Raw genomic sequence first — 24937 nt, forward strand, 5'->3', positions numbered from 1 at the left:
CGCACCCCCAGGGCAAGTGGAGGGGTGATATTAGAAAAGAAAATCTTAATAGCAAGAACAAAATACATGAAAAAAAAACCTTCATTCTGTTTCTTGAATTTATAGAGGTGGTTTTCGCTCAATCCAAGTTTGTGCAAAGAAACCAGTTTTCGTCACAGGAACACGTGTGAAAGTTTGATTCTCTCCTTATTGAGGTTACGATTTTTATGCAAAGCAGCTGTCGAATCAGGTCTTACCCAACAGCCTTTGCAGACGTGAGACCGAGCTAAAGAAGAAATCGGAACAGTACTTTGGATAATGAAATTCCAAGAGTATAAAACGCCTACTTGTGAAGGAGCATTTCATCTTTAAGATGTTAATGTAGGAAAATTGGATTGGTCGAGGTTCTGACTGTCTCAGTCACTATCTCTCATCCCACGTTCCCATTCATCTTGGGCTGCCTCACTGAACCACTCTGCCCACCCTCCCCCCCCAAAAAAACTCAAGCCCAGTCAATGGCAAACAATCTCATTTTTCTAAATTCAACACATTTAAAGATGAAATGTCCTTCCTACAGGAAAGAATTTTGATTCTCAGAATGTAGTCATTGATGTGGCTATTCTTATATCTTCAACAACCACTGGCTAAAACCAAATGGGACAGACAATTTGCATATGAATCGCACATCAATAATGGAGACGGCAGACATCAAGACACAATCTCTTCAGAAAAGAAAAAGTATTTCATTGCAGTTGCTTCAGAATAATCTTAGTGTGTTGGTGGGGTGAGAGACAACAGATTCAAAGTTTTAATAAGTTGTAGAGTGTCGGGGTTTCCAGATATGCTGTTTGACTCTTTACATTTCTTTAGCGTTTTCTTTGGCGTTCATCAACAATTTTCAGAAAATCCACAATTAAAAGTGTTGTATCAAAGAAATGAGATGTGGATTTTCAAAGATGAAAAACCTGAAGAGTTTGTTGCATTTTTTAATATATATATCTATGACTTCTTACATGGCCAACCAGTGTAAGTCAGTCCCCTCACAGTTTAACAGGACTGAGAGAACTACAACCAAATAAGTCAGGGTATCCAGGTGCCAGCCGTGGCTCAGTGGGTTAGCACTCTTGCTTCTGAGTCTGAAGGCTGTGGGTTCAAGCCCCACTCCAGCCACTTGGCCATATAATCTCAGCTGACACTCACAGTGCAGTACTGAGGGAGTTGTGAATGAGATGTTTGTCGTCTGCCCTCCTGGGTGGATGTAAAAGGCCCCATGACACTATTCGAAGAAGAGCAGGGGAGTTCTCCTGGTGGCCTGGCCTAATAGTTAGACAAATAGCACAAAAGGAAAAACCCAGATTATCTGGTCATTGTGGGATCTTGTTGTGCACAATTTGACTGCAACAGGGATTACAGTTCCAAAAAGTACTTGATTGGCTATAAAGTGCTTTGGGACTTCCTGAGGGCATGAAAGGTGCTATATAAATGTAAAATTATTTCTATTAATCAAAAAACCTGCCATAGATGTATACAGCAACCAAGGGTTCCAATTCCCTTGAGGTATTCAACTGGATAATGACAAGTGTCCTCAATTGACTAATATTGATCGTGAATACACAGGGCTATGGGGAAAAGGGCAGGAGAGCGGAACTAATCGGATAGCTCTTTCAAAGAGCCGGCACAGACACGATGGGCCAAACAGCCTCCTTCTGTGCTCCATGATTTTATGATAATAGAGGTATAAGCTGCCCAGTTAGGAGGACGTACCAAGAAATTACAAGTGGAGATCAACGTGCCTGATGACTTTCCAGTATCGTTTCAACAAGTACATCTATTGCAAGTAATTGTACGCTAAATAAACCAAGCTGGATCATTGCAGGAGCCTCATTCAGCACTTTCTGGATAGACAAGAGATCTGTTTTTCTCCCTCTCTTCGCTTGAATATAAAACGTTGATCAATGTTTTCTCTGATATTTAGATCAGTCAGTCGAAACGGAATTCAGTCTTTCTCTGTACTCCATGTGAAGGAGCTGTCTTTACTGTAGAATGGCTAAAGCCAATAGAAAATTGTATAGTACATTCCTGAGACAGGTTCCAAAGGGAGAGGGAGAGCAGCACTGCGGGGTCCAGGATGTGGGTGGCGGCGGAGGGTGGGGGGATAGGTTGGATCGCTCCCAGTGAGAGAGCTGACAGCACAGTACAGGATTCCTCTCCAAATTCCTACCACCCCACCCTCGACTGTTGGGATTTTTCAGAGATAAATGGCATTCACTAACAATTCATTATCCGTGGCTCCGTGCGGGGAGGATTAGTTCAAAATCAAGAGCTTTGCGGGCTGATTGGGATTGGGATTTGGTTCGCGGACCAAGGAGTTAGGCATTCCTGTCCTCGAAGCCACCTCAGAAGAACTTTAGGTAAAGGCAACTGGTCATTAAAGAAAAATGAAACTAATACTTTTAGAACTATAGTATTTCACTTAGCAGCATGGAGTTTGGGATGTTTACTCTGTAACCCAATGGTTTGGGATTTAGCTATCAAGGCCCAAGGCTGGAATGTGCCAGCTGCAAGTTCTTAGCGAGAATTTTTGGTGGGACATCTTTAATCAGGAAACTGAGTGAGTCTCATCACACAGCAAGTTTAGCTCTTGTTCAACGAGAACAAGGGGCCTTTATGTCCAAATCACGGGCCATGCAGCAGTTCACTCTTCTCTCCTTTAAGTTGAAAGAATCTGGGCAGAAGGAAGGATGCCACATTTTTTGTCAAGCTCAAAACTGGGATCATAGCTTGGACTTGTCAGCTTTGATTTACTGCTGGTAAAAAGTAACTGGAAATTTTAACAACCGTAATAGCTAATGCCACCACACCAGGTGAAGTGAGTAGGATGAAAAGGCATTTTGGAGAAACAGGCTTTATGGCTTACATCTTAGAAATTTCTGGGCAGACCACTCAAATCAAATCAAAATCAAATCAAATCAACTTTTATTGTCATTGTTAGTGCGCAAGTGCAGTACAACGAAATGTAGGCTTGCGGCTCCCGAGAGTGTACATTTAGATTAAGACATTTAAATATTCAACATACATTTGGCTTGTAATACATTAACATAAACATAACCATAATAAAGTGCATTGGCAGATGTGCAGGCTTTAGAGTTTATTTGTGGAGTTCAGTAGGATGACAGCCCTGGGAAAGAAGCTGTTCCTAAATCTGGTCGTACGGGTGCGAATGCATCTGTAGCGTCTCCCAGATGGCAGGAGGGCGAACAGACTGTGGCTGGGGTGGGTAGGGTCTTTGATAATGGACCGTGACCTCCGTAAACAGCGTTTCTGGTATATGTGCTCTATGGTCGGTAGCCGGGTGCCGGTAATGCGTTGGGCAGTTTTTGACTACTCAAAATCCAGACTATGATTAAACTGTTTCCTGGTCAACATTTCTCCTTCGACCAATACCATCAAAATCAGATTCACTTGTCATTCAACTCATTGCTGTTTATGGGATCTTTCACACAAATAGCTGCTATGTTTGTGCACATAACTATAGACACTGCACTTCAAAGGAATTCATGGCACATGAAATTCTTTGAAAACATTTCCAACAGACAAATTAAGGTGTTACATAAATACAAGTCTTTCTTTCTGAAGGTTAGTAATTTACAACAACTTGCATTTATATAGCACCTTTAACACAGCAAAACATTCCAAGGCGCTTCACAAAAGAAAAAATGAATGCCAAGCCAAAGGAGGAAAGTTTGGGAGAGGTGATCAAAAGCTTGGTCAAAGAGGTAGGTTTATAAAAAAGAAAAGACTTGCATTGATATAGCGCCATGATAAAGCTAGGCTGACACTCCAGTGCAGTGCTGAGGGAGTGCTGCACTGTCGGAGGTGCCGTCTTTTAGATGAGAGGTTAAACCGAGGCCCCGTCTGCTCTCTCAAGTGGACGTAAAAGATCCCTTGGCGCTATTTCGAAGAAGAGCAGGGGCGTTTGCTGTGCGCAAATTGGATGCCGCGTGTCCCACATTACAACAGTGACTCCACTTCAAAAGTACTTCATTGACTGTAATGCGCTTTGAGACGTCCGGTGGTCGTGAAAGGTGTGACATAAATGCAAGTCTTTCTTTTCTTTCTTTCACGACCACCGGATATTTTATGTCCACCTGAGAGGGCAGACGGGGCCTCGGTTTAAGGTCTCATCCAAAAGACGGCACCTCCGACAGTGCAGCTCTCCCTCAGCACTGCACTGGGAGTGTCGGCCTAGATTTATGTGCTCAAGTCTCTGGATTGGGGCTTGAACCCACAGCCTTCTGACTCAGAGGCAGAGCGTGCTACCCAGTGAGCCACTGCAATTCACTGAATTTAAATTTCCCAGCTGCCGTGGTGGGATTATGAACTCACGTCTCTGCATCATTAGTCCAGGTCTCTGGATTACTAGTCCAGTAACATAACCGCTATGTTACCGCACCCTTAGCTAGCACTGGTGCAGGGCTGAAATTTCTATGAATTGCCTACATGGGGGGAGAGGAACAACTTAAGCTAGAAAATTTGGCAAGATGTAGAACACACCTAATCTAAGATTTAAAGAGGGCAGATCATCCGATAAAAGCTTTTCAAATGTGTCCGTTATAAATGGCTTAGAAGGTGAAACGAAATAAAGAGGCTTAGACTGACCTTTGCTTAAGTGATGATCTTGGCATTAAATTGGGACAGCTTTGAGCGGTTAACATTCTCCGACAACTTCTTTTCGCTCCAATTAAGATCACAGAAGTTGCAGAGGGGAAGGAGAGGAAGGGAAGTTTGTTGTAAGCCTTGAGGGCTTCTCACCTTTCCAATTTACCTGACCTGTTGACATTTCAGCTGGCTGTGGATCAGAGCTAACTCTTTCAGTTATCAGACACCTTTGGTGGTGCTATTTTCACCAGCTGAAAACATCTCTTCTTCTTAGGCAGTCCCTCGGAACCGAGAATGACTTGCTTCCACATTAAAAATGAGTTCTCAGGTGACTGATGAGTCCAATGCGGGACCTACAGTCTCTGCCACAGGTGGGGCAGACGGTGGTTGAAGGGGGCGGGTGGGTGGGGTGCTTGGGTTGACGTGCGCTCCTTCCACTTGGCTTCTGCTTGCTCCCGGCGAAGAGACTCGAGGTGTTCGGCGCCTTCCCGGATGCTTCTCCTCCACTTTGTGCGGTCTTGGGCCAGGGATTCCCAGGTGTCAGTGGGGATGTTGCACTTTTTCAAGGAGGCTTTGAGGGTGTCCTTGAAGCGTTTCCTCTGTCCACCTGGGGCTCTCTTGGCCGTGTCGGAGCTCCGAGTAGAAAACATAACTGGTACGGTCGTGACGTGTTTTTATTGTTGAACCATTTTAGGCACAATACACAGGCAATGAAGAATCTACGTTAACAGGCTGGCTGGTTGCTGCTATGGTGTGAAAACTATGTGATCACGCAACAAGTTGTTCCCCAGTCATGATTGGCTCTGCATCTGGCCACTATTGCTTCCCCAGTAGTTGTGGATGGTCGATGGAGACCATCAAGCACATAATCTCTTTGTTGGCCTGCACACAGAACATGCCGTGGCTCAGTGGGCAGCACTCTCGCCTCTGAGTCAGAAGGTAACCCGTTCAAGCACCCACTCCAGAGACTTGAGCACATAAATCTAGGCTGACACTCCCAGTGCAGTGCTGAGGGAGTGCCGCACTGTCGGAGGTGCCGTCTTTTGGATGAGATGTTAAACCGAGGCCCCATCTGTCCTCTCAGGTGGACGTAAAAAATCCAATGGCACTATTTCAAAGAATAGCAGGGGAGCTCTCCCCGGTGTCCCGTCCAATATTTATCCCTCAATCAACATCACTAAAACAGATGATCTGGTCATTATCACATTGCTGTTTTTGGGAGCTTGCTGTGTGCAAATTGGCTGCCGCATTTCCTACATTACAACAGTGACTACACTTCAAAAAAAAGTGCTTCATTGGCTGTAAAGCGCTTTGGGATGCCCCGAGGTTGTGAAAGGCGCTATATAAATGCAAGTTCTTTTTTTTTATTGCTGCCTGTGATAGAGCTTCCAAACTTTCCAGAATGGGGCATGAATCTCCCAGGCACTGCTGCTAGCAGCCCAGCAGAACGTTGTCCTTTAAATTTCTCGATGCAGCAGCAGCCTTTCCCCCCCCTCCCCCACACACCCAACATGACAGTCGCCGCTGCCAAGAAGCCCCTGGCTCGGTGATGTCACCCCACCGCCGCCAAACTGAGGGGCAGGGAGCATGTACTTGTTACAGAAGGTATGTTGGAGTGGCGGGGTGGGGAGTACCGAGTCGGGCCACCTCAGGGCTCAGTGCTGGGACAATTACTGCTGCTAATTTTGCATCCAAGCCCCGGATTCAGATACATCAAAGCAAAGTGTAATTCGGAGCAGGCAGCTCGGAAATTCCAGAGTGCATTGCTGGACAAAAATATGTCGGTTAGCCAAACAATGGCAGAAGAAATTTAATGCTGACAAGTGTGAAGTGCTGCACACAGGAAGGAAGAATAGTCAGCATACGTACTCCATGAACAGTGCGGAAAATAGCGAAGGATGAAGCTGAAAGCGACCGTGACGTTTCAGTTAGACTCGGTGCTAAAATGTCCACCCAATATACACCAGCAATCAACAAAGCAAATAGAATATTGAAGCACGTTAGCCAAAAACAGCAGAACGTTAAGTCGGAGGAAGTTGTGACCAAACTGTACAGAGCTCTGGCCAGAGCGCACCTTGTCCAGTCCTGGTTGCCGAGAAACAAGGGAAAACATTCAAGCACCGGAGGCAGTGCAGAGGGACGAGCCACGAGGCTGATCCGAGTTATGAGGAAAGACTGACAAAGATAGGAGGTGTCAAGAGAGGTGATCTGAAAGAGGTGTACAAGAATATTAAGGGTACAGAAAAGGTTAACCTGCTGTTTTACTTTAAATTAAATTTTGACGAGTAGAATAAAGGGGACACAGGATCAAACTAGCAACAGGTCATTTTGGGACTGGTATCAGGAAATCCTTCTTCACGACAGAGAGTGATCAATGTTGGACTGAACATGGAGTAATGGAGGCAAGCAACTTGGCATCATTTAAGAAACTATTGGATGTGGCAATGGGGGGACTTTAAGAAAGACTTGCATTTATATAGCGCCTTTCACGACCACCGGACCTCTCAAAGCGCTTTACAGCCAATGAAGTACTTTTTGAAGTGTAGTCACTGTTGTAATGTGGGAAATGCGGCAGCCAATTTGCGCACAGCAAGCTCCCACACACAGCAATGTGATAATGACCGGATAATCTGCTTTTGTTATGATGGTTGAAGGATAAATATTGGCTGGTGCTGCAGGGATGAAATGACATGGACCCAATGGCTTTTCACATCTGCATTATCTTGGGAACACACCAACAGGAAAAAAAACAACCAGATTAACAGTTAACATTCATTTAATTGCTGTTTGTGGGATCTCTCTCTGTACAAAGTGGCTGCTGTGTTTCCCTACGCACCTCGATTCAAAGTAACGCACTCTGTTTGAATTGCTTTGCAATCTGATAAGGTGCTACATAAATGCAAGTCTTTTATTCATGTCTGTTCCGCAAGGGTTTTATGTAAGGGAGAAATAAATTGCTCTGCTACAAAGTATACAGGAAATTTACTGCTGAAACATATTAAATAACGGCAACCCCTGACTGACTATACAGGAGCCTGGATTTTTTTTTTTTTAAACAGGGCAGTCAGCGAGCTGGCTTCATTTATACCACTCTGCCTCTCCATTCAAGCCTCTTCAATAAACTCCCACAAGACTAGAGCATATATCTTGTTCTAAACAATGTCAGAAGACAAGGAACACAATAAATCACATGTTATTTATGAAGAGCACTCATTGTAACACTAACAGACATCTTAGTCAGAATGCTGCTTTAGGTAAACAGTGGAATACTTATCATCAGCAAACTGTGGGGTCGAGGATCATGTTCCTCACCTGGGGCCTTTACAGCAGAGGTATTTAAACTATCGTTATCATCTACAGGCCATTGTGGGATTTCATTTCAAGCATTCAGAGAAGAAGGCGTGACAGGCTGTCTTTAATGAAGAGAGACAGGACCAGCCATAGATAAATCCAACTCTATCAGTACCAGAGGGATTTTTTTTCACACACAACTTCCTCCGCAGCTGGCGATTTTTTTCCAATATGGCTTCCCCCGGCTCCCAGGAATTTACAATGAGCTCAGAGCAATTCAACATCACTGGTGGCCAGCGATGAAAAACTCGCAAAGCGTCTCATTCTAACAGTCGGCCATCACGAAGAATTTCAGAACGATTCTGTCAAAATTGCCCCATTTGACTAAAACACCTTGCAACGACTTGAACCGTTACAAACGCAGATTGGGTGACCGCTTTGCGGAACACCTCCGTTCAGTCCGTAAGGGTGACCCCGAGCTTCCGGTCGCCTGTCATTTTAATTCACCGCCCCATTCCCACTCGGACCACACCGTCCTTGGCCTCTTGCATTGTTCCACGGAAGCTCAACATAAACTCGAGGAACAGCACCTCATCTTCCGATTAGGCACTTTGCAGCCTTCCGGACTCAATATCGAGTCCAACAATTTCAGATCATAACCTCGGCCCCTATTACATTTTCACTTATTTTTTTATCCACACCTTTGTTTTGGTTTCCCCACCCCCCCCACCTTTCCTTTTTTTTCTCTCTCCCACATGGCAGCTGTCTCTCATTCTGCCAGAACACTTCACACCTAATCTAGAGCCGTCTTTTGTCTCCACTAGTCCTATCACCATCTCGTCTCGTTTTGAATACCTCTTAATGTCTCTTCTCTTTTGTTCTCTCCCAGCCCGGCCTCTTAATCTATTTCATTCCCTGTGCCTCTTTAGTCTTGATAAAGGGTTTTGACCCGAAACGTTGACTCTATTTTCTCTCCACGGATGTTGCCTGGCCTGCTGAGTTTTTCCAGCATTTTCTGCTGTTACAAACCTACCTCTTTGACCAAGCTTTTGGTCACCTGTCCTAATATCTCATATGGCTCGGTGTCAAATTTTTGTTTGATAATCGCTCCTGTGAAACGCCTTGGGACGTTTGACTACGTTAAATACGTTGTTGTTGTATTGTAGCCGGGCTCAGTACTGAAAAGAACTGATGGAAAGATATTTATTGTTTCCCCTTCTCCGTGGATGGAGTTGACTCTTGCTAGAGGTCCTGCTCCACGGGCACTGGTCACCTCCATCTAATGACCATTCTTCACACGAGCCCAGACAGCGAGAGCCAGCAGGCCGTGGCGAGGGGGTGGGTCATCTCATCCAAGCCCGATGCTGTCCTTGCCTAATATTCACACGCACCATTTCCAGCAGGGGGGGGGTCACAAGACTAGGAACTTTGATTGACATTTCTCCGACCCTAACCAACTGTAACCCCTGTGCTCGCTGACCTAGTTGAGCAACGCCTCGATTTTAAAATTCTCATCCTTGTTTCCAAATTCCTCCATGGCCTGCCCCCCCCCCCCTCCCTATCTCTGTAACCTCCTCCAGCCCCGACAACCCACCGAGATATCTGCGCTCCTCTAATTCTGGCCTCTTGCGCATCACCCCGATTTTAATCGCTCCACCATTGGCGGCTGTGCCTTCAGCTGCCTGGGCCCTACGCTCTGGCGCTACATAAATGCAAGTTGGTGTTGTAGCACCGCAATCCGTATCAGCTGACCGTCGACCGACTGTGGGTTTAAACCTGGGACCTGCCGGCTCCGTGCAGCTCAGTTCTATATCGGAATGCACAATCACCCGCAGAGCCGTCTGAGGCGGCTGGCGGAAAGATTTGAAGAACGCATCATTTGGCAGGCTAATAAAAGCGATGACTTACGCCGAAAGCCAAGCGGGATGATAATGGAGCAGTTGCTTGCCTCAGTGGAGAGCAGTAAACTAAAACACAAAATGTTAACCTTGGCAAAGTGTCTTCAGAAAACCAATGTGGCTTTGGGCTTTAGAGGTTAATGGAATTTAGTTTCTGGAGGAAGGGCAGATATTCTTCTTTCTTGTAGTCTTGTTCTAATGGAATGTTCACGGAAACCAAATAAGATGTAATTTCTCAGGTTTAACGTGACTTGAATGCTAATTCCGACATTTAATGTTAGGCCTTTTATGGATCCGTCATGTCCAGGACAAAGATTTTTATTACATCAACAGCTTCTGGCTGGCTGCTATCTTTTATTTATCTTGTTTTTAACATGTTGCCATTTTGATGTCCAGGTTGTGCCTCAACAGTGTGTTTTTATTTTTCTTCTGATTTACTTCGAGTGCATTATTTTTTTAAGAATAAGTTGATTTGCTTTCTCTTTAACAATTGCGAGATAGCCATTTTTCAGTCAGGAGGCTAGGCTATCCCAACTGGGATTGCCAACCCTGCAGGAATGAAAGATTCCTCTCTCGGACACTGCTGCCAGCAACTCCGGGAGAAACATCATAGGGGCATTAAAAAAAATTGCGTCTTTTTTTCCATTTTCTTTGAAGACTTTTGTTTATTAATTGTAAATAATTATATTATTGCGTCCTGTCTGTGTGAAGCTTGTGTAGAGGCCTATGTCCTGTCTGTGTGAAGCCTGTGGACATAATGAATGGTGCTTACCATTCATTATGCTTACACTTGCCCACATACTGTGATTTGCAGTAATCAGATGTACAAAACAGCGCAGCGCCCTCTACAGGGGATCTGGGACCTGTGTGAGCAGGTCAAGCAACAGCGTGTATCCTCAACCAATAAGACTGAAGAATCTTTACTGAGGCACACAGAGTTTAAATCAGGAAGTGTTAGTTAGACTATTTAATTCAATGTAAAATCATGTACAGAAAGCAAAATAAAGTGAGGGAAAGAAAGATGGGATTAAGAGAGAGAGAGATAAGAGAGATAGCAAGATAAAGTAAAAAAAAACACATTTTAATTTGATAAAAGCTCCATCAATAATTAAAATCTGAAGGAATGTGGCTCCACACTTGTAAAGTTAAATTTTCAGTGCTAGAGAGGTTGTTTGGCAGTAATTAAGACTTATCACGCCGTTAAAAATTCACTTACACTGGAATAGACAAGCCCTAACCTTTTCTGGCGTGTTTAGTGGGTATCTAGTGGGCAAGTACAGCAACTTCACGCTGTGACTGAATGCCGAGTCTCTCATGGAGCAGGGAAAGTTGGACAGCAACTTCCTGATTTCCGCGTTTAACTGCGTATGTGCTGTCCGATTTTCTCCTTAATAACTGTTAGCGCTGATAGCCTCACCATCATTCTTACTGCAAAATGTGGGCCATAGTGCCATACCGGGTCTTTCAGAAACACGTCAAAGCACGCTGCATTTAATAAAGTGCAGCGACTGCTGTTATGTAAGCAGACAGCCATAGTTATAGTGTTTTGCTGCTTGGATATTTTCACAATCTCCCTTCTATTAGTTAAAGCCTCAGTTAAACTGTGTATATCTGATGTTATTCATGGAATGCCACAATGAAACGATGGTTGAAGAATGACTACATGGAAAGAGGGGAGTATCAATGGGAATTAACAACCGTTTTGCTAAGTCTGGATTGTGCTGTGATCAGAAATTCTACAAAAACTGCAGAAGACAATGTTTGTACCATAATCCATTTAATCACTCAGCAATCCAGCTCAGAAAAAATAATGTGTGCTTTGTACACCGCCTGGAGGATGCTGATGTTGCTGGGTGGCATTTGGGAGTGGTTTGAGTCTGAGGAGCATCCGTTATATAATTGTCCAATTGTGTTTCGCACTAAATGCTCAAAACTAGGGGCCAAGATAGTCACTGATAAATCCAATTAGGAATTCAGGAGAAACGTCTTTACCCAGACAGTGGTGAGCATGTGGAACTCGCCACCACTTGGAGTGGTTGAGGCGACGAGCACAGATGCATTTAAGGGGAAGCTAGATAAACACATGAGGGAGAAAGGAATAGAAGGACATGCTGATGGGGTGAGATGAAATAGGCTGGGAGGACGCTCGTGTGCAACGTAAACACTGGCATAGACCAGATGGGCTGAATGGTCTGTTTCTGTGCTTTAGTTCGATGTAATTCAGCATTTTATATTCAAAGGTTGTGCCTGGACCAAGAGAGTCGGAGCACTGGATTGAAAGGTCTACACAGTAGACTAAACAACGGATCAAGAGGCCAACACAGTAGAGTGAACTCTGGTTCATGACGTCCACACAGTGGGAATGAACACTGGGTCAAAAGGTCTAGACAGTGTGAGTGAACAGTGGGTCAAAACGTCTACACAGTGTGATGGAACATTCAATCAAAGGCTCTGCACAGCGGGAGTGAACATTGGCTCATGAGGTCCACACAGTGGGAATGAATACTAGATTAAAAGGTGAAAGTGAACAATGGGTCAAGAGACACCCACAGTGACAGTAAATATTGGTTTGAGAGGTCTCCACAGTGGGAGTTAACAGGAAGTGGTATGGTAACAATGGGAAATCTATGTTTGGATCAAATACGTTTTCTATCTGAAAAGAACTCTACAAACTGATTCCGTTTCAGGAACTGTGATTGTAGAGTCAGTTGCTCACAGAGGGATCAGCTCAGTGTCTCTGAGCTGCACAGATCAGGAGGCCCCTGGTGCAATCCCTAGTTAGCTGGTCTAAGCAGTGTTGGGAGGAGAGTAAAGCAGCCAGGGTCCTGATCACTGTCTAGTGACCCCCTGTTGGAAGTGTGCAAGCGTAGATGTGCAATGAAGCCACAATCAGGCTCGGCTGCAATGTCCTGCCCACTCTGATAGCCCTCCAACCTTCACTGTAGCGACTCATATATGGACAATGGGCACCATTATCCCAGTAAGCATCTCCTAGCCCCACAGCCTCTACCACCAAGTAGGACATCATCATCTCGAAGTTCCCCTCCATGTCACAAACCATCCTAACCTGGACACAGATCGCTGCCTCTTCATCGTTGCTGGGTCCAAATCTTGAAATTCCCTACCTAGCACCCTCAGCACAAGGACTGCAGTGGTTTGAAGAGAAGGCCCACCAGTACCTTCTCAGGGCAACTAGAGACGGGCAATAAATGCGGATGTCACGCACATCCAGATAATATGTTTTTTTTAATGTAAGGGAGTTTAGTTAAGTCCGAAACTAGGGTCCTAAATCTGAACAAAGCAAACTACGTAGGTATGAGATGAGAGTTGGCTAAGGTAGGTTGGGAAACTAGATTAAAAGATATGACAGTAGAAAGGCAATGGCAAACATTTAAAGAAATAATTCATAATTCGCAATGGATATATCACATTTGGTCCCCTCATCCAAATCATTGATATAGATTGTGAATAGCTGAGGCCCAAACACTGATCCTTATGGTATCCCACTAGTCACAGCCTGCCAATCCAAAAATGACCTGTTTATTCCTACTCTCTGTTTTCTGTCCGTCAACCGATCCTCAATCCATGCTAGAATATTACCCCCAATCCCATGAGCCCTAATTTTGTTTAATAACCTCTTGTGTGCCACCTTATCGAATGCCTTCTGAAAATCCAAATACACCACATCCAATGGTTCCCTTATCTATTCTGCTAGTTACAACCTCAAAAAACTCTTAACAGATTTGTCAAACACGATTTTCCTAAATCCGTGTTGACCCTGCCCAATCCTATTATTACTATTTTCTAAATGCCCTGTTACCACGTCCTTAATAATAGATTCTAGCATTTTCCCTACTACTGATGTCAGGCTAACTGGTCTGTAGTTCCCCGTTTTCTCTCTCCCTCCTTTCTTAAATAGTAGGGTTACATTTGCTACCTTCCAATCTGCGGGAACTGTTCTAGAATCAGTGGAATTTTGGAAGATGACAATCGATGCATCCACTATCTCTATAGCCACCTCTTTTAAAACCCTAGGATGTAGACCATCAGGTCCAGGGGATTTATTGGCTTTCAGTCCCATTCATTTCTCCAGTACTATTTCCTTACTAATACTAATTTCTTTCAGTTCCTCATTCTCACTTGACCCTTGGTTCTCCGCTATTTCTGGAATGCTTTTTGTGTCTCCTTCCGCGAAGACAGGCACTATGGGGGGAATTTTGCCAGCCTTGGGGAGGCAGGGCTGCCGGGAAAATGGCAGAAACTGGGAGCGGGTACCGAACCCGCCCCCAACCCACTTCCGTGCCATCTTCCCAGATTCTCCCACAAGAGGAAACATCCTCTCCACATCCACCCTGTCCAGACCCCTCAGGATCTTATATGTTTCAATCAAGTCGCCTCTTATTCTTCTAAACTCCAGCGGATACAAGCCTAGCCTGTCCAACCTTTCCTCACAAGACAACCCGCCCATTCCAGGTATTAGTCCAGTAAACCTTCTTTGAACTGCTTCCAACGAACAGGAGCACGAGGTCAATTCAAGCAGCCCCACAGGTGCCTCAGCTAACTCAACTCAGCCTTCTTTTAAAGTGACGATTATTGTACCAAAATGTGCTTTGAAGTTTATTCCGCGAGTTGTTCAGACTGAAATCTACAATTCAAATGCCTGTTTTTTTTTAAACCATCGCCATAGCAATACGTGCTTGCCCTCGTGAATGCAAGATTACCACTATAAAATTTTGATGTGGTATTGTACTTCTGTTGTAGCATGTCTGACAGGCCCTGACTCCTCACTTTAATTATCAGGCCTCTTTGTGTGTTATGACAATACTTACATTTTCGGCTGATAGCTGTTCCTGTAACTAATGGCATAAATGACAACATCTGAAACATAAATGTACGCGTCTAGATTTGATTAACCGCAAAGACAGAGCCACAGACATAAAGATTACCTTCAGGCAATCAAGTTAACACAGAGATGAAGTCGGGAGCTTTACTGAATGATGGTAAATGCTTCAATTAAGGAGTATTTACATTCAGTCACACCTCACGTATCGCTACTCCGTGTGGTAGCCACTCTGCAAGTTGATCTGATGTGATTTCCCCTCTCCCTTTCCACTCCGAATTGGTCCAGTTTATCCTCTGGGACAGGCTCAGAGACTGGGGCGGTGGTGGGAGGTCAGGGGGCGGGGGTCATGCTCGGGTCGCCACCCCTCCAGGACTGTCCTGGAGCCTCCAGGCCAGGAATGATAGATTAATCTCCCGGACACTGCTGCGAGCAACTCCGGGAGAATCATCTCCAGCAAGGCTACCTGTCCCTGGCGTTACTTTGGAAAACGAGAGAGGGAAATAGATGGATAGAGAGAGAGAAAAAAGAGAGAGAATGTGTTTAGGTTGAAATTTATAAGCAAGGTTCATTTTTAAATCTTTAAACAGAAAGTCATTTCTTTCCATCATTAGTGCCGTTCCACAACTTAATTGGCAAAGTTAGGAAAGAATTTAGTCTTCGAGATGAACCATTGATAATGATTCACTGGAAAGGGCCAACAGATTGTGGAGAGTAAAATGGGGGAACTGTCATGGTAACTGCAGCCCCCCCTCCCCCACACCCCCTGCCTCCGTCCTCCCCATTTCTCCCCTCCCCCACCCTCCCTGTTCCCCCTCCCCCTCCCCCCCACACCCTTCCCCACACCCACTTCCCCCACCGTCCCCCATAGACCTCCTCCCCCACACCCCCTGCCTCCGTCCTCCCCATTTCTCCCCTCCCCCACCCTCCCTGTTCCCCCTCCCCCCCTTTCCCCTCCCCCCCACACCCTTCCCCACACCCACTTCCCCCACCGTCCCCCATAGACCTCCTCCCCCACACACCCCTCCCCCAATCACTCTCTCTCCCGCACCCCCCCCTTCACCACTCAACCCTTCCCCTCACCCTCTTCCCCGTCCCCCAATCATCACCCTCTCCCCTCCCCCACTCACCCTGCCCCCCCCCCCTCAGTGGGTGGATCAAAGTGATTGAAGAAGCTGTACTTGCCTCAGTACATTCTCCCAGGCCCAGTGGGGGGAAAAAACACGGGGAAAAGGGGGCTGTGTAACGCAGGAATGCATTTGGCAAACTAGTTAAAAATATTAATCAACAGAGAGCTTTCGATTAATTTAAGCACTTTGGTTTCAAGACAACCACTAACAAATTCAAAGATTATCCACTCCAACAGGTTCTTTTAACGATGGAATTGGTTTGAGCCCCAGTCGAACCAGTGTTTGAGACATTCCTAGATTACTAATAAGGGGAGAGTAGATGATCAATAGTAATTATTACCAGCGTATCTGGAAAATTGAATGAATACATGGATTCACGCTGTTTAATTGTTTTATTTGATCAACCTTTCAGCCTGATAGCAAGAGAGTCTCTTATCTTTTTATTTAGTTTGATTCTGAAGATGGGTTGGCTGTAGATTTATAACAACGCTGTTACCCGCCTCCTACTAGATTCAAAGTGCCGTCTCATCTACAACACCTTGTCTCACTCTACATAAACAAAGACTAGAAAATACGTTGCAAATGGAAACATCCCCTGCTGAATGAGATAGAATCATAGAAATTTACGGCACAGAAGGAGGCCATTCGGCCCATTGTGTCCGTGCCGGCCGAAAAGAGCTCTCCAGCCTAATCCCACTTTCCAGCTCTTGGTCCGTAGCCCTGTAGGTTACGGCACTTCAAGTGCATATCCAAGTACTTTTTAAGTGCGATGAGGGTCTCTGCCTCTACCACCCTTTCAGGCAGTGAGTTCCAGACCCCCACCACCCTCTGGGTGAAATAAGTTCTCCTCAACTTCCCTCTAATCCTTCTACCAATTACTTTAAATCTATGCCCCCTGGTTATTGACCTCTCTGCTAAGGGAAATAAGCCCTTCTATGTATCTCCATTTTGTCTTCTTTCTGTCTGTCCTTCTCTCCCCATCTCTCACGCTGTGGTAGAGCCTCACAGTATCCTGCTCAAATGGCCATTCCTCATTGTGTGGGCCTAGATGTTTTTGAGAAGGGTATCAGTCCATGGGGGGACATCCCAACCCAGCACAAGCCATGCACTTACCCAACATCCACACAACTGGACTTTCCGGCGGGGTCCACTGGGTAGCACTTAGAAGTGGGAACCCTGGGATGTCCCGTTCCCCACCCCCCCCCCATACAGAGAGCAGTCGCCTGCCAGCACTCAGTCCATACTCGCATGTGAAGGAAGGCCACTGGAAGTACCAGGAGATGGTTAACGGCCATGGACCCATACCCTAGAGAGGACTCAGTGCCTTCACACAGAGAGAAAAGAAAAGGGGTCGGGAAAGTTTTCGTCAGAAACTGATTTCAAATCAATGATCCTTTTTGGAATACTTCACAAAGATAAGGATGGATGAGGAAGGCCATTCAGCCCATCTCGCTTAATGTTTCATTGGAGCCTCTGGCCCTCCTGTCACAGCATCTAGCCGCCTCTTAAATGATTCCAGCATTTCTGCCTCCACTACCCTACCTGGAGAGTGTTCCAGGTCCTCCTGACCCCAGTACCAGTTTACACCTCTGTTCCATTGTCCCGCAGCTATGAGCTCCGCAGGTTAACCTCCTCACGCGGCATATTTTAAGGGTGTACTCACATATATAATAATACTCGTTCCCGGGTCGAAACTCAAAGCCCAGGGAAAACGGTGTGAAGAGCTGGAACTTCTCGGAGAACTTCAGCGGCCCGTTTGGTGTGCGCGGCCTATTGCACTCCCAGCGCTTGAAGCCATTGTTCTTGTGGTCGCAGCTTCTGTAGCCGTCAAAATTCACCATGTAAAGAATGTAGCTCTCCGTCTTCTCCTCTGGCACGGAATCAGCATAGTGGGGGCAGTAGATGTCAAGGTAGTCATTGATGCAGACATCGACTGTATAGTCCCCTCTGTGAAACCTGAAATTCAGAAAGACAGTTCAGCAACTGGAATGAATTGAACGAAAGGCTGCACAATTCTTAAAACATCGTTGCTAGGATGAAGTCTTTCAGACCTCCCATTAGACCCGAATCTCTACCTATGGAGCTGGATTTTCATTGAGGAGTCGGGTAAGAGGTGGGACTACAACTTTGGGGTTGTAGTCCCGCCTCCATCCAGTTCTAGCCAATCCACGCGGTTTAGACTTGATTGACCTTGTTGAGCCCGCCCAGCGGGCTCAGCAGGCCAATTAAGGGCCACCCGGCAACAGGTGATGTCACAGATTGAAATTTCATCTGTCAAGACCTTTTGACAGATGAAATATCAGCGTTTCACAGCTGTTTAAAGCTGTCAAACACTGACAATCTGTACTTCAGGTTAATTCCTTCCTCTCAGGATGATTTAGAGATCTCCCCGGAACAGAAAGCAGAGGCTGCAGATTTTGACAGCTGGCAGCCACTCTGCTTTCTGTGCCGGTGAGATGAGGGACTCCCGAGACCTGAAGGAAGGCTGTAAAGGTAAGTAAAGGTTAGTCAAACTTCTTTAAACACTTTACACAGACCAAACACACTTACCTCTGCACTCATGCACCCATCACTCACCTGAACAGTGGACATCTCGACCCCTCCAAGCCCTTCATCCCGACGGCCCGCCTCACTAACTTGCCGTGGTTTGGAGCCGTCGGGAATCCCACATTTCAACATGAAAATAGGGATTAGGCTAAAAACTGCCTGTTAACTACCTGTTAACAGGCAGTTAATTGGCACTAATCCCCTTCCCGCCTCGGGGAGACGGGTCCCAGTGCGGGGCGGGTACCTGCCTCCTTCGAAACTGGCATGGAGACGGGTTGGGGGCGGGATGGGGTCGGGACCCCCCATTTTGGGATTTTAAACCCCCCCACGCCTCTAATCCCGACTCCACGGCCCAATGAAAATCCAGCCCATGGTGTCAGCTGTGGCTCCGTGGGCAGCACTCGTGCCTCTGAGTCAGAAGGTTGTGGGTTCAAGCCCCGCGCCAGAGTCTTGAGCGCAAAATTTAGGCTGACACTCGCAGTGCAGTGCTGAGGGAGTGCTGCTCCGTCAGAGGTGCCGTCTTTTGGATGTTAAACAGCCCCATCTGCCCTCTCAGGTGGATATAAAAGATCCCATGCCTCTATTTTAAAGAAGAGCAGGGGAGTTCTCCCTGGCCAATATTTAATATTCAAAAAGTGCTTAATTGGCTGTAAAGTGCTTTGGGACATCCGATGGTCATGAAAGGCGCTATATAAATGCAAGTTCTTTCTTTCTTCTGTTACAAGGCTCTACTGCATAGTGGGATTGGCTTAAAAACTACCAAGATCCCACTTCAGGGGCCATGTCGCTGTATTGGGATTCCTAGGACAAACCCACTTCAGTCCCAACAGACTAGACGCTGCAGAAGATGCTGCACTGCTGCAGTGCCAGCGGTTACAACACATTTTTTTCAATCGTACTTTTATTACAGTATAATTAAGTCGTGGTGCCAGGGCTCAACATGTTGGTGACGCCGCATTGCAGGTTATGTTGTTGCACTCTTCACCACTCTGAAATTGTACAAAAACCCCAACTTACAAATCAGACAGCACTCCACACCAAACAGAATGTCACTTTAGAAGTGAGAAAGTGGGAATTGGGTGGTGCAATGGGGTTGGTCTCTGGCCTTTGACCTCCGGGAACCCTGGTTCAATTCCGGCCCAGACTGAGGGGTTGAAAGCCTCCTCTTGTCTGCTGGCTTGCAAGGTCCTGCGTGATATGAGATTGGGCAGTCTAGGCCAGATCCAAGACAGGTCTATTGTAAAACACTAAAGAAAGAAAGACTTGCATTTATATAGCTCCTTTCACGACCACCGGACGTCTCAAAGCGCTTTACAGCCAATGAAGTTTTTTGTTATTCGTTTATGGGATGCGGGCATCGCTGGCAAGGCCAAAATTTATTGCCCATCCCTAGTTGCTCTTGAGAAGGTGGTGGTGAGCCGCCTTCTTGAATTGCTGCAGTCCGTGTTGTGAAGGTACTCCCACAGTGCTGTTAGGGAGGGAGTTCCAGGATTTTGACCCAGCGACGATGAAGGATCGGTGATATATTTCTAAGTCAGGATGGTGTGCGACTTGGAGGGGAACTTGGAGGTGGTGGTGTTCCCATGCGCCTCCTGCCCTTGTCCTTCTAGGTGGAAGAGGTCGCGGGTTTGGGAGGTGCTGCCGAAGAAGCCTTGGCGAGTTGCTGCAGTGCATCTTGTAGATGGTACACACTGCAGCCGCGGTACGCCGGTGGTGGAGGGATTGAATGTTTAAGGTGGTGGATGGGGTGCCAATCAAGCAGCTGCTTTGTCCTGGACGGTGTCGAGCTTCTTGAGTGTTGTTGGAGCTGCAACTCATCCAGGCAAGTGGAGAGTATTCCATCACACTCCTTACTTGTGCCTTGTAGATGGTGGAAAGGCTTTTGAAGTGGAGTCACTGTTGTAATGTGGGAAACTACCTCTAATTTGGCACTGATTGGCAATCCCACTCAGTGGGGACACAGGATGGCTGGTGTGGGAAATGGACAAAATGTCACGTTGGCGCGGCTGAAGCACGTCTCTGGGTAGCGGAGAGGAAGCTTTACTCTGCACCTTGCTGTACTATACCTGGACATCTGAAATAGGAAGAGTTTCATTCCCCGCTAACATCCCTCACCTCGAAGGGCACGTTAGAAAAAGAGATGGACGCTGAGCCGGAGGTAAGGGTGTGCACGAGGAGAGACCAAAGACAAGTCTTAGAGGGGGCTCTTAAAGGCCAGGAGGGAGGAAGCAATGTGGAGTGCTTTTGAAGGGATTTTCCAGAGAGCAGGTGCGTAATGGCCATGGGATCAGCCTCCAATGGTGAGGCAGAGCAGGGAGACGCAGTAATCTGGGGCCAGAGGAACGGAGGCTGTGGACTGGAACACATGGATGGAGAAGACTCCCCAAATGGTGCGGGGCTACAAGATTTCTCTCTCTCCCACTCCATTTTGTTTCTTCAAATATCAAAGCTCGGACACATATTTACTTCTTGTGGTTTTGAGTTTTCCCCTCCTAATGTTCCGCCCTCCTCAAATAAAAGCTCGCCAGATAGAGTAAATAAAGAGAAACTGTTTCTAATGGCTGAAGGGCCGATAACCAGAGGGCAGAGATTTAAGGTGATTGGCAAAAGAACCACAGGCGACATGAGGAAAAACGTTTTTTTACGCAACGAGTGGTTAGGATTTGGAATGCACTGCCCGATAGGGTGGGGGATACAGATTCAATAGTAGCCTTCAAAAAGGGAACTGGAAAATACTTGAAGGAGAAAAAATTGCAGGGATATGGGGAAAGAGCGGGGGAGTGGGACTGACTGGATTGCTCTTCGAAAGAGCCGGCACAGACGCGATGGGCCGAATGGCCTCCTTCTGCGCTGGACTATTCTATAATAGGTTATGGGACAAGGAGTGGGAACCCTAGCTGGCCTTTTCCACCCCTCCCTAACTGATGGATGCTGAGGCCAACTATACCATCCTAGCTGCTGCTTCAGTCGAGGCCAGCTGATACAGCACAGGCAGTGATTCAACTTAATCTGTGCAGCTAAGTAGACTACACGAGGTAAAGGCATTCATGTGAGTGCCTGGACCCAGTGGGTTATTAGGGAGCCGTCCCTTGTGCTTTTAAAGGGCATGCACTATTAAACTTCCCCAGGCGTACCGTGCCTCTTTAAGCACTCGTTCATTGACGACTTTTCAGCTTTCCTGTTGGGACAACAGGTGAATGAAAAGATGGAAGCGACAATGTTAAATGAAAGAAGAGCCAGACGGTGAGTGAGAGCGAGTCAGGCAAGGTTACGCACACATTATTACATCATGCGCACATTCTGGTAGTACATATGGTTCATTTAACAGTTTAATATCTACAAAGCATGGAAAAGAGGGCAGTATTTATATCTCTAAGTAGCTCCTGGCATGGGAACTAGGTCCCAACGCAGTGCAGGTGTCGTGATTTACCAGCCGTGTTTCCAGTCGTTGAAAATGGCTCCAAATTGCAAACTCAAGGCCTAGAGGTCACAAGGCGGCTATTTTTATCCAAGCCAATTAACGGGCACCAGATGTGAAGGTAAGGGTAACATCGGAAGCAAACTGATTGAGGATGGAACAACTGACGTGACACGAGTCTCCTGATGTAGCCCAAAGACCAGGTGGAAATAGTGGGTGGGCACTGGAGTGGCAGCTGTGGGACGTGAACATGTTTTGTATCAAGCTCAATTAATTTCTTCCGATGGAACACCCCAGCGCACAGTGCACAAGATGTCATCTGGGATTTCAGGTACGGAGCCCTGATGTATCACACTGAGGCTGTTACCAAAACAAAGCATTTGCAATCTGCTAATGTTAAAAGGCAGCCGTCTTTATGAGAGACTTGTTTGGCAAAACCTTTTCTCATTTGTTTCCAAACACATGGCCGGAGGACATAAATTATGTGCAAATGCACCGTGCATCACTTGAACGACATCACCACTCTGCCTGCTTTTCTCCCTCCACAAGAAAAACTAGGTTTGCCAAATTTTCCTTAAAGAAAATAAAAACGTTGGCTGATATTCAGGTGAATCGAGGTGTTAAATGGTTATCAAACATATTAGGTGTCAGCCGTGCCTCAGTGGGTCGCACTCTCACCTCTGCTGCCAGCAGGTTGTGGGTTCAAGTTCCACTCCAGAGACTTGAGCACATCGTCCAGCCTAATATTTCAGTGCAGTGCTGAGAGTGTGCTGCAGTGCTGGAGGTGCTGCCTTTCTGAGGAGAGGTTAAACCGAGGCCCCGTCTGCCCTCTCAGGTGGACGTAAAAGATCCCACGACCACCATTTCAAAGAAACATAGAAGATAGGAGCAGGAGTAGGCCATTCGGCCCCTCGAGCCTGTTCCGCCATTTAATGAGATCATGGCTGATCATCCAAATTCAGTGCCCTGTCCCTGCTTTCTCCCCATATCCCTTGATCCCTTTAGCCTTAAGAAATATATCTAACTCCTTCTTGAATATATTTAATGAATTGGCCTCAACTGCCTTCTGTGGTAGAGAATTCCACAGGTTCACCACTCTCTGGGTGAAGAAATTCCTCCTCATCTCAGTCCTAAATGGCTTACCCCTTATCCTTAGACTGTGACTCCTGGTTCTGGACTCCCCCGCCATCGGGAACATCCTTCCTGCATCTAGAAGAAGAACAGGGGAGTTCTCCCTGGTGTCCTGGCCAATATTCATCCCTCGGCCAACGTCATTGCTGTTTGTGGGAGCTTGCTGTGCGCAAATTGGCTGCCACGTTTCCTACATTACAACAGCGACTGCACTTCATTGGCTGTAAAGCGCTTCAGGACGTCCTGAGGTCGTGAAAGGTGCTGTATAAATGCAAGTCTTTCTTTTCTTTCTTAAACCAATACAGCAAGTATTTTGAGCTACTTTGCTCCTCAGGTCAAAAGTAATTTTCCTGAGTTACTGTATTTTGGCCTGGCATTCAGAGGGAACTGCTCCCTCTAAATTAAAGTCACAGGCCCAAGTCGTGGTAATCCTCGAAAATAACAATTGTTTTCTCACTACGCAGATCAGCAACTTCAAAGTGTTTCAACGATCTTTTTCTGCTTTCTTTTCATGAGCTGAGATTTTATTTTTGCGAAGGGCGGATTTTATTTAAACACATAAGAAAATCTGGAGTCTGAATAGACCATTTGACCCATCGAGCCTGCTCCACCCAGAGCCCGTGCATGATTGTCCCCTCCCGCTCCTTCACCCCACACATGTTGATCCCTCACTTTGAGGAACACTAAAGTTCTCCCACCATCTCCCCTAAAACAAATCCACCAGCGCGTTTAATACCTTTCTAACCCTCAATCCCCTTTCTCAACAGAAATTCATCCGATTCCCTGTTAATTGGCTTCAAGTCAACTACATTCTCTTCCAACTGTTAGCTTCGATTTTCTATCTCTTTTAACTTTTGCACACTTGTTGACTCTTGCCACAAATCAGGAAAGAATTCTGAGGTGATAAATTCCACCTCCCTCTTTTTTTAAATTCGTTCATGGATGTGGGCGTCGCTGGCAAGGCCAGCATTTATTGCCCATCCCTAATTGCCCTGGAGAAGGTGGTAGTGTGCTGCCTTCTTGAACCGCTGCAATCCATGTGGTGAAGGTACTCCCACAGTGCTGTTAAGGAGGGAGTTCCAGGATTTTCAGCCAGCGTCGATGAAGGAACGGCGATATATTTCCAAGTCAGGATGGTGTGTGACTTGGAGGGGAACTGGGAGGTGATGATGCTCCCATGCGCCTGCTGCCCTTGTCCTTCTAGGTGGTAGAGGTCGCGGAGGTCTTGGAGGTGCTGTCTTATCTGAACTGGAGCTTGTACAACCCATGGATTGTCCAACCACTGACGAACACTTTCTTGTTGGGTGGGTGATGGCAATCTCTGGGGTGGCACTCGAACATACAGACCAGAGAGGTCCCAGGTTCCACCCCTGGTCTTTGTTGAGTTAACTTCTTTCAGTTAGATTGGCAATGCATTATAGCAAACCACAAGGAAAAATGGACATTTGCAAATGGTGAGGGACTACAATTAGCTTCAGTGTTCCTGAGCTAAGGGAAGGGGAAAATCACGCCAAGTCCCCACGCCTGATTGCCATCCACTGCATATGTGTCAGGATGGGCCTTGCCCGAGATGACCCCACATCCCTGATTTTCATTATTGGCGGCCATGCCTTGAGCTGCCGAGGCCCGAAGCTCTGGAATTCCCTCCCTAAACCTCTCCGCCTCTCTCTCCTCCTTTAAGACGCTCCTTAAAACCTATCTCTTTGACCAAGCTTTTGGTCATCTGTTGTAATATCTCCTTATGTGGCTCGGTGTCAAATTGTGTTTGATAACGCTCCTGTGAGGCGCCTTGAGATGTTTTACTACGTTAAAGGCGCTATATAAATGCAAGTTGTTGTTGTTGTCCCACCTAGCCAAATTGCCTACTGGCGCTCACTGAATGGAGATTGTCCACTTGAATGAGCTACATCAAGAGGCAGCCTGAGTCGGCACCTTTAGGAGGGCAAAGGAGAAAAAGGATGGGGGAAGTAAAAAAAAAACACGAAGTAATCTGCATCAGGTCTGTCATTGAAAAGCAATTCTAACATTGTGGTTGACTGGGCAA

The 24937-nt window shown here is 46.3% G+C and overlaps 1 protein-coding gene across 1 annotated transcript in view; it reads right to left on the bottom strand.

Annotated features, from left to right (window-relative positions):
• Nucleotides 1-24937, bottom strand: part of LOC147108065 (ephrin-A2-like) — a 375672-nt gene that overhangs the window by 34230 nt on the left and 316505 nt on the right. The window contains exon 2 of the mRNA XM_086004515.1: nucleotides 17461-17753. Coding sequence (XP_085860641.1) covers nucleotides 17461-17753 — 293 coding nt within the window. The remainder of the gene's footprint in view (nucleotides 1-17460; nucleotides 17754-24937) is intronic.

Source organism: Somniosus microcephalus, chromosome 13 (assembly GCF_052327205.1).
Source record: "Somniosus microcephalus isolate GS21.2 chromosome 13, FLI_Smic_1.0, whole genome shotgun sequence".
In the NCBI taxonomy this organism is placed as follows: domain Eukaryota; kingdom Metazoa; phylum Chordata; class Chondrichthyes; order Squaliformes; family Somniosidae; genus Somniosus; species Somniosus microcephalus.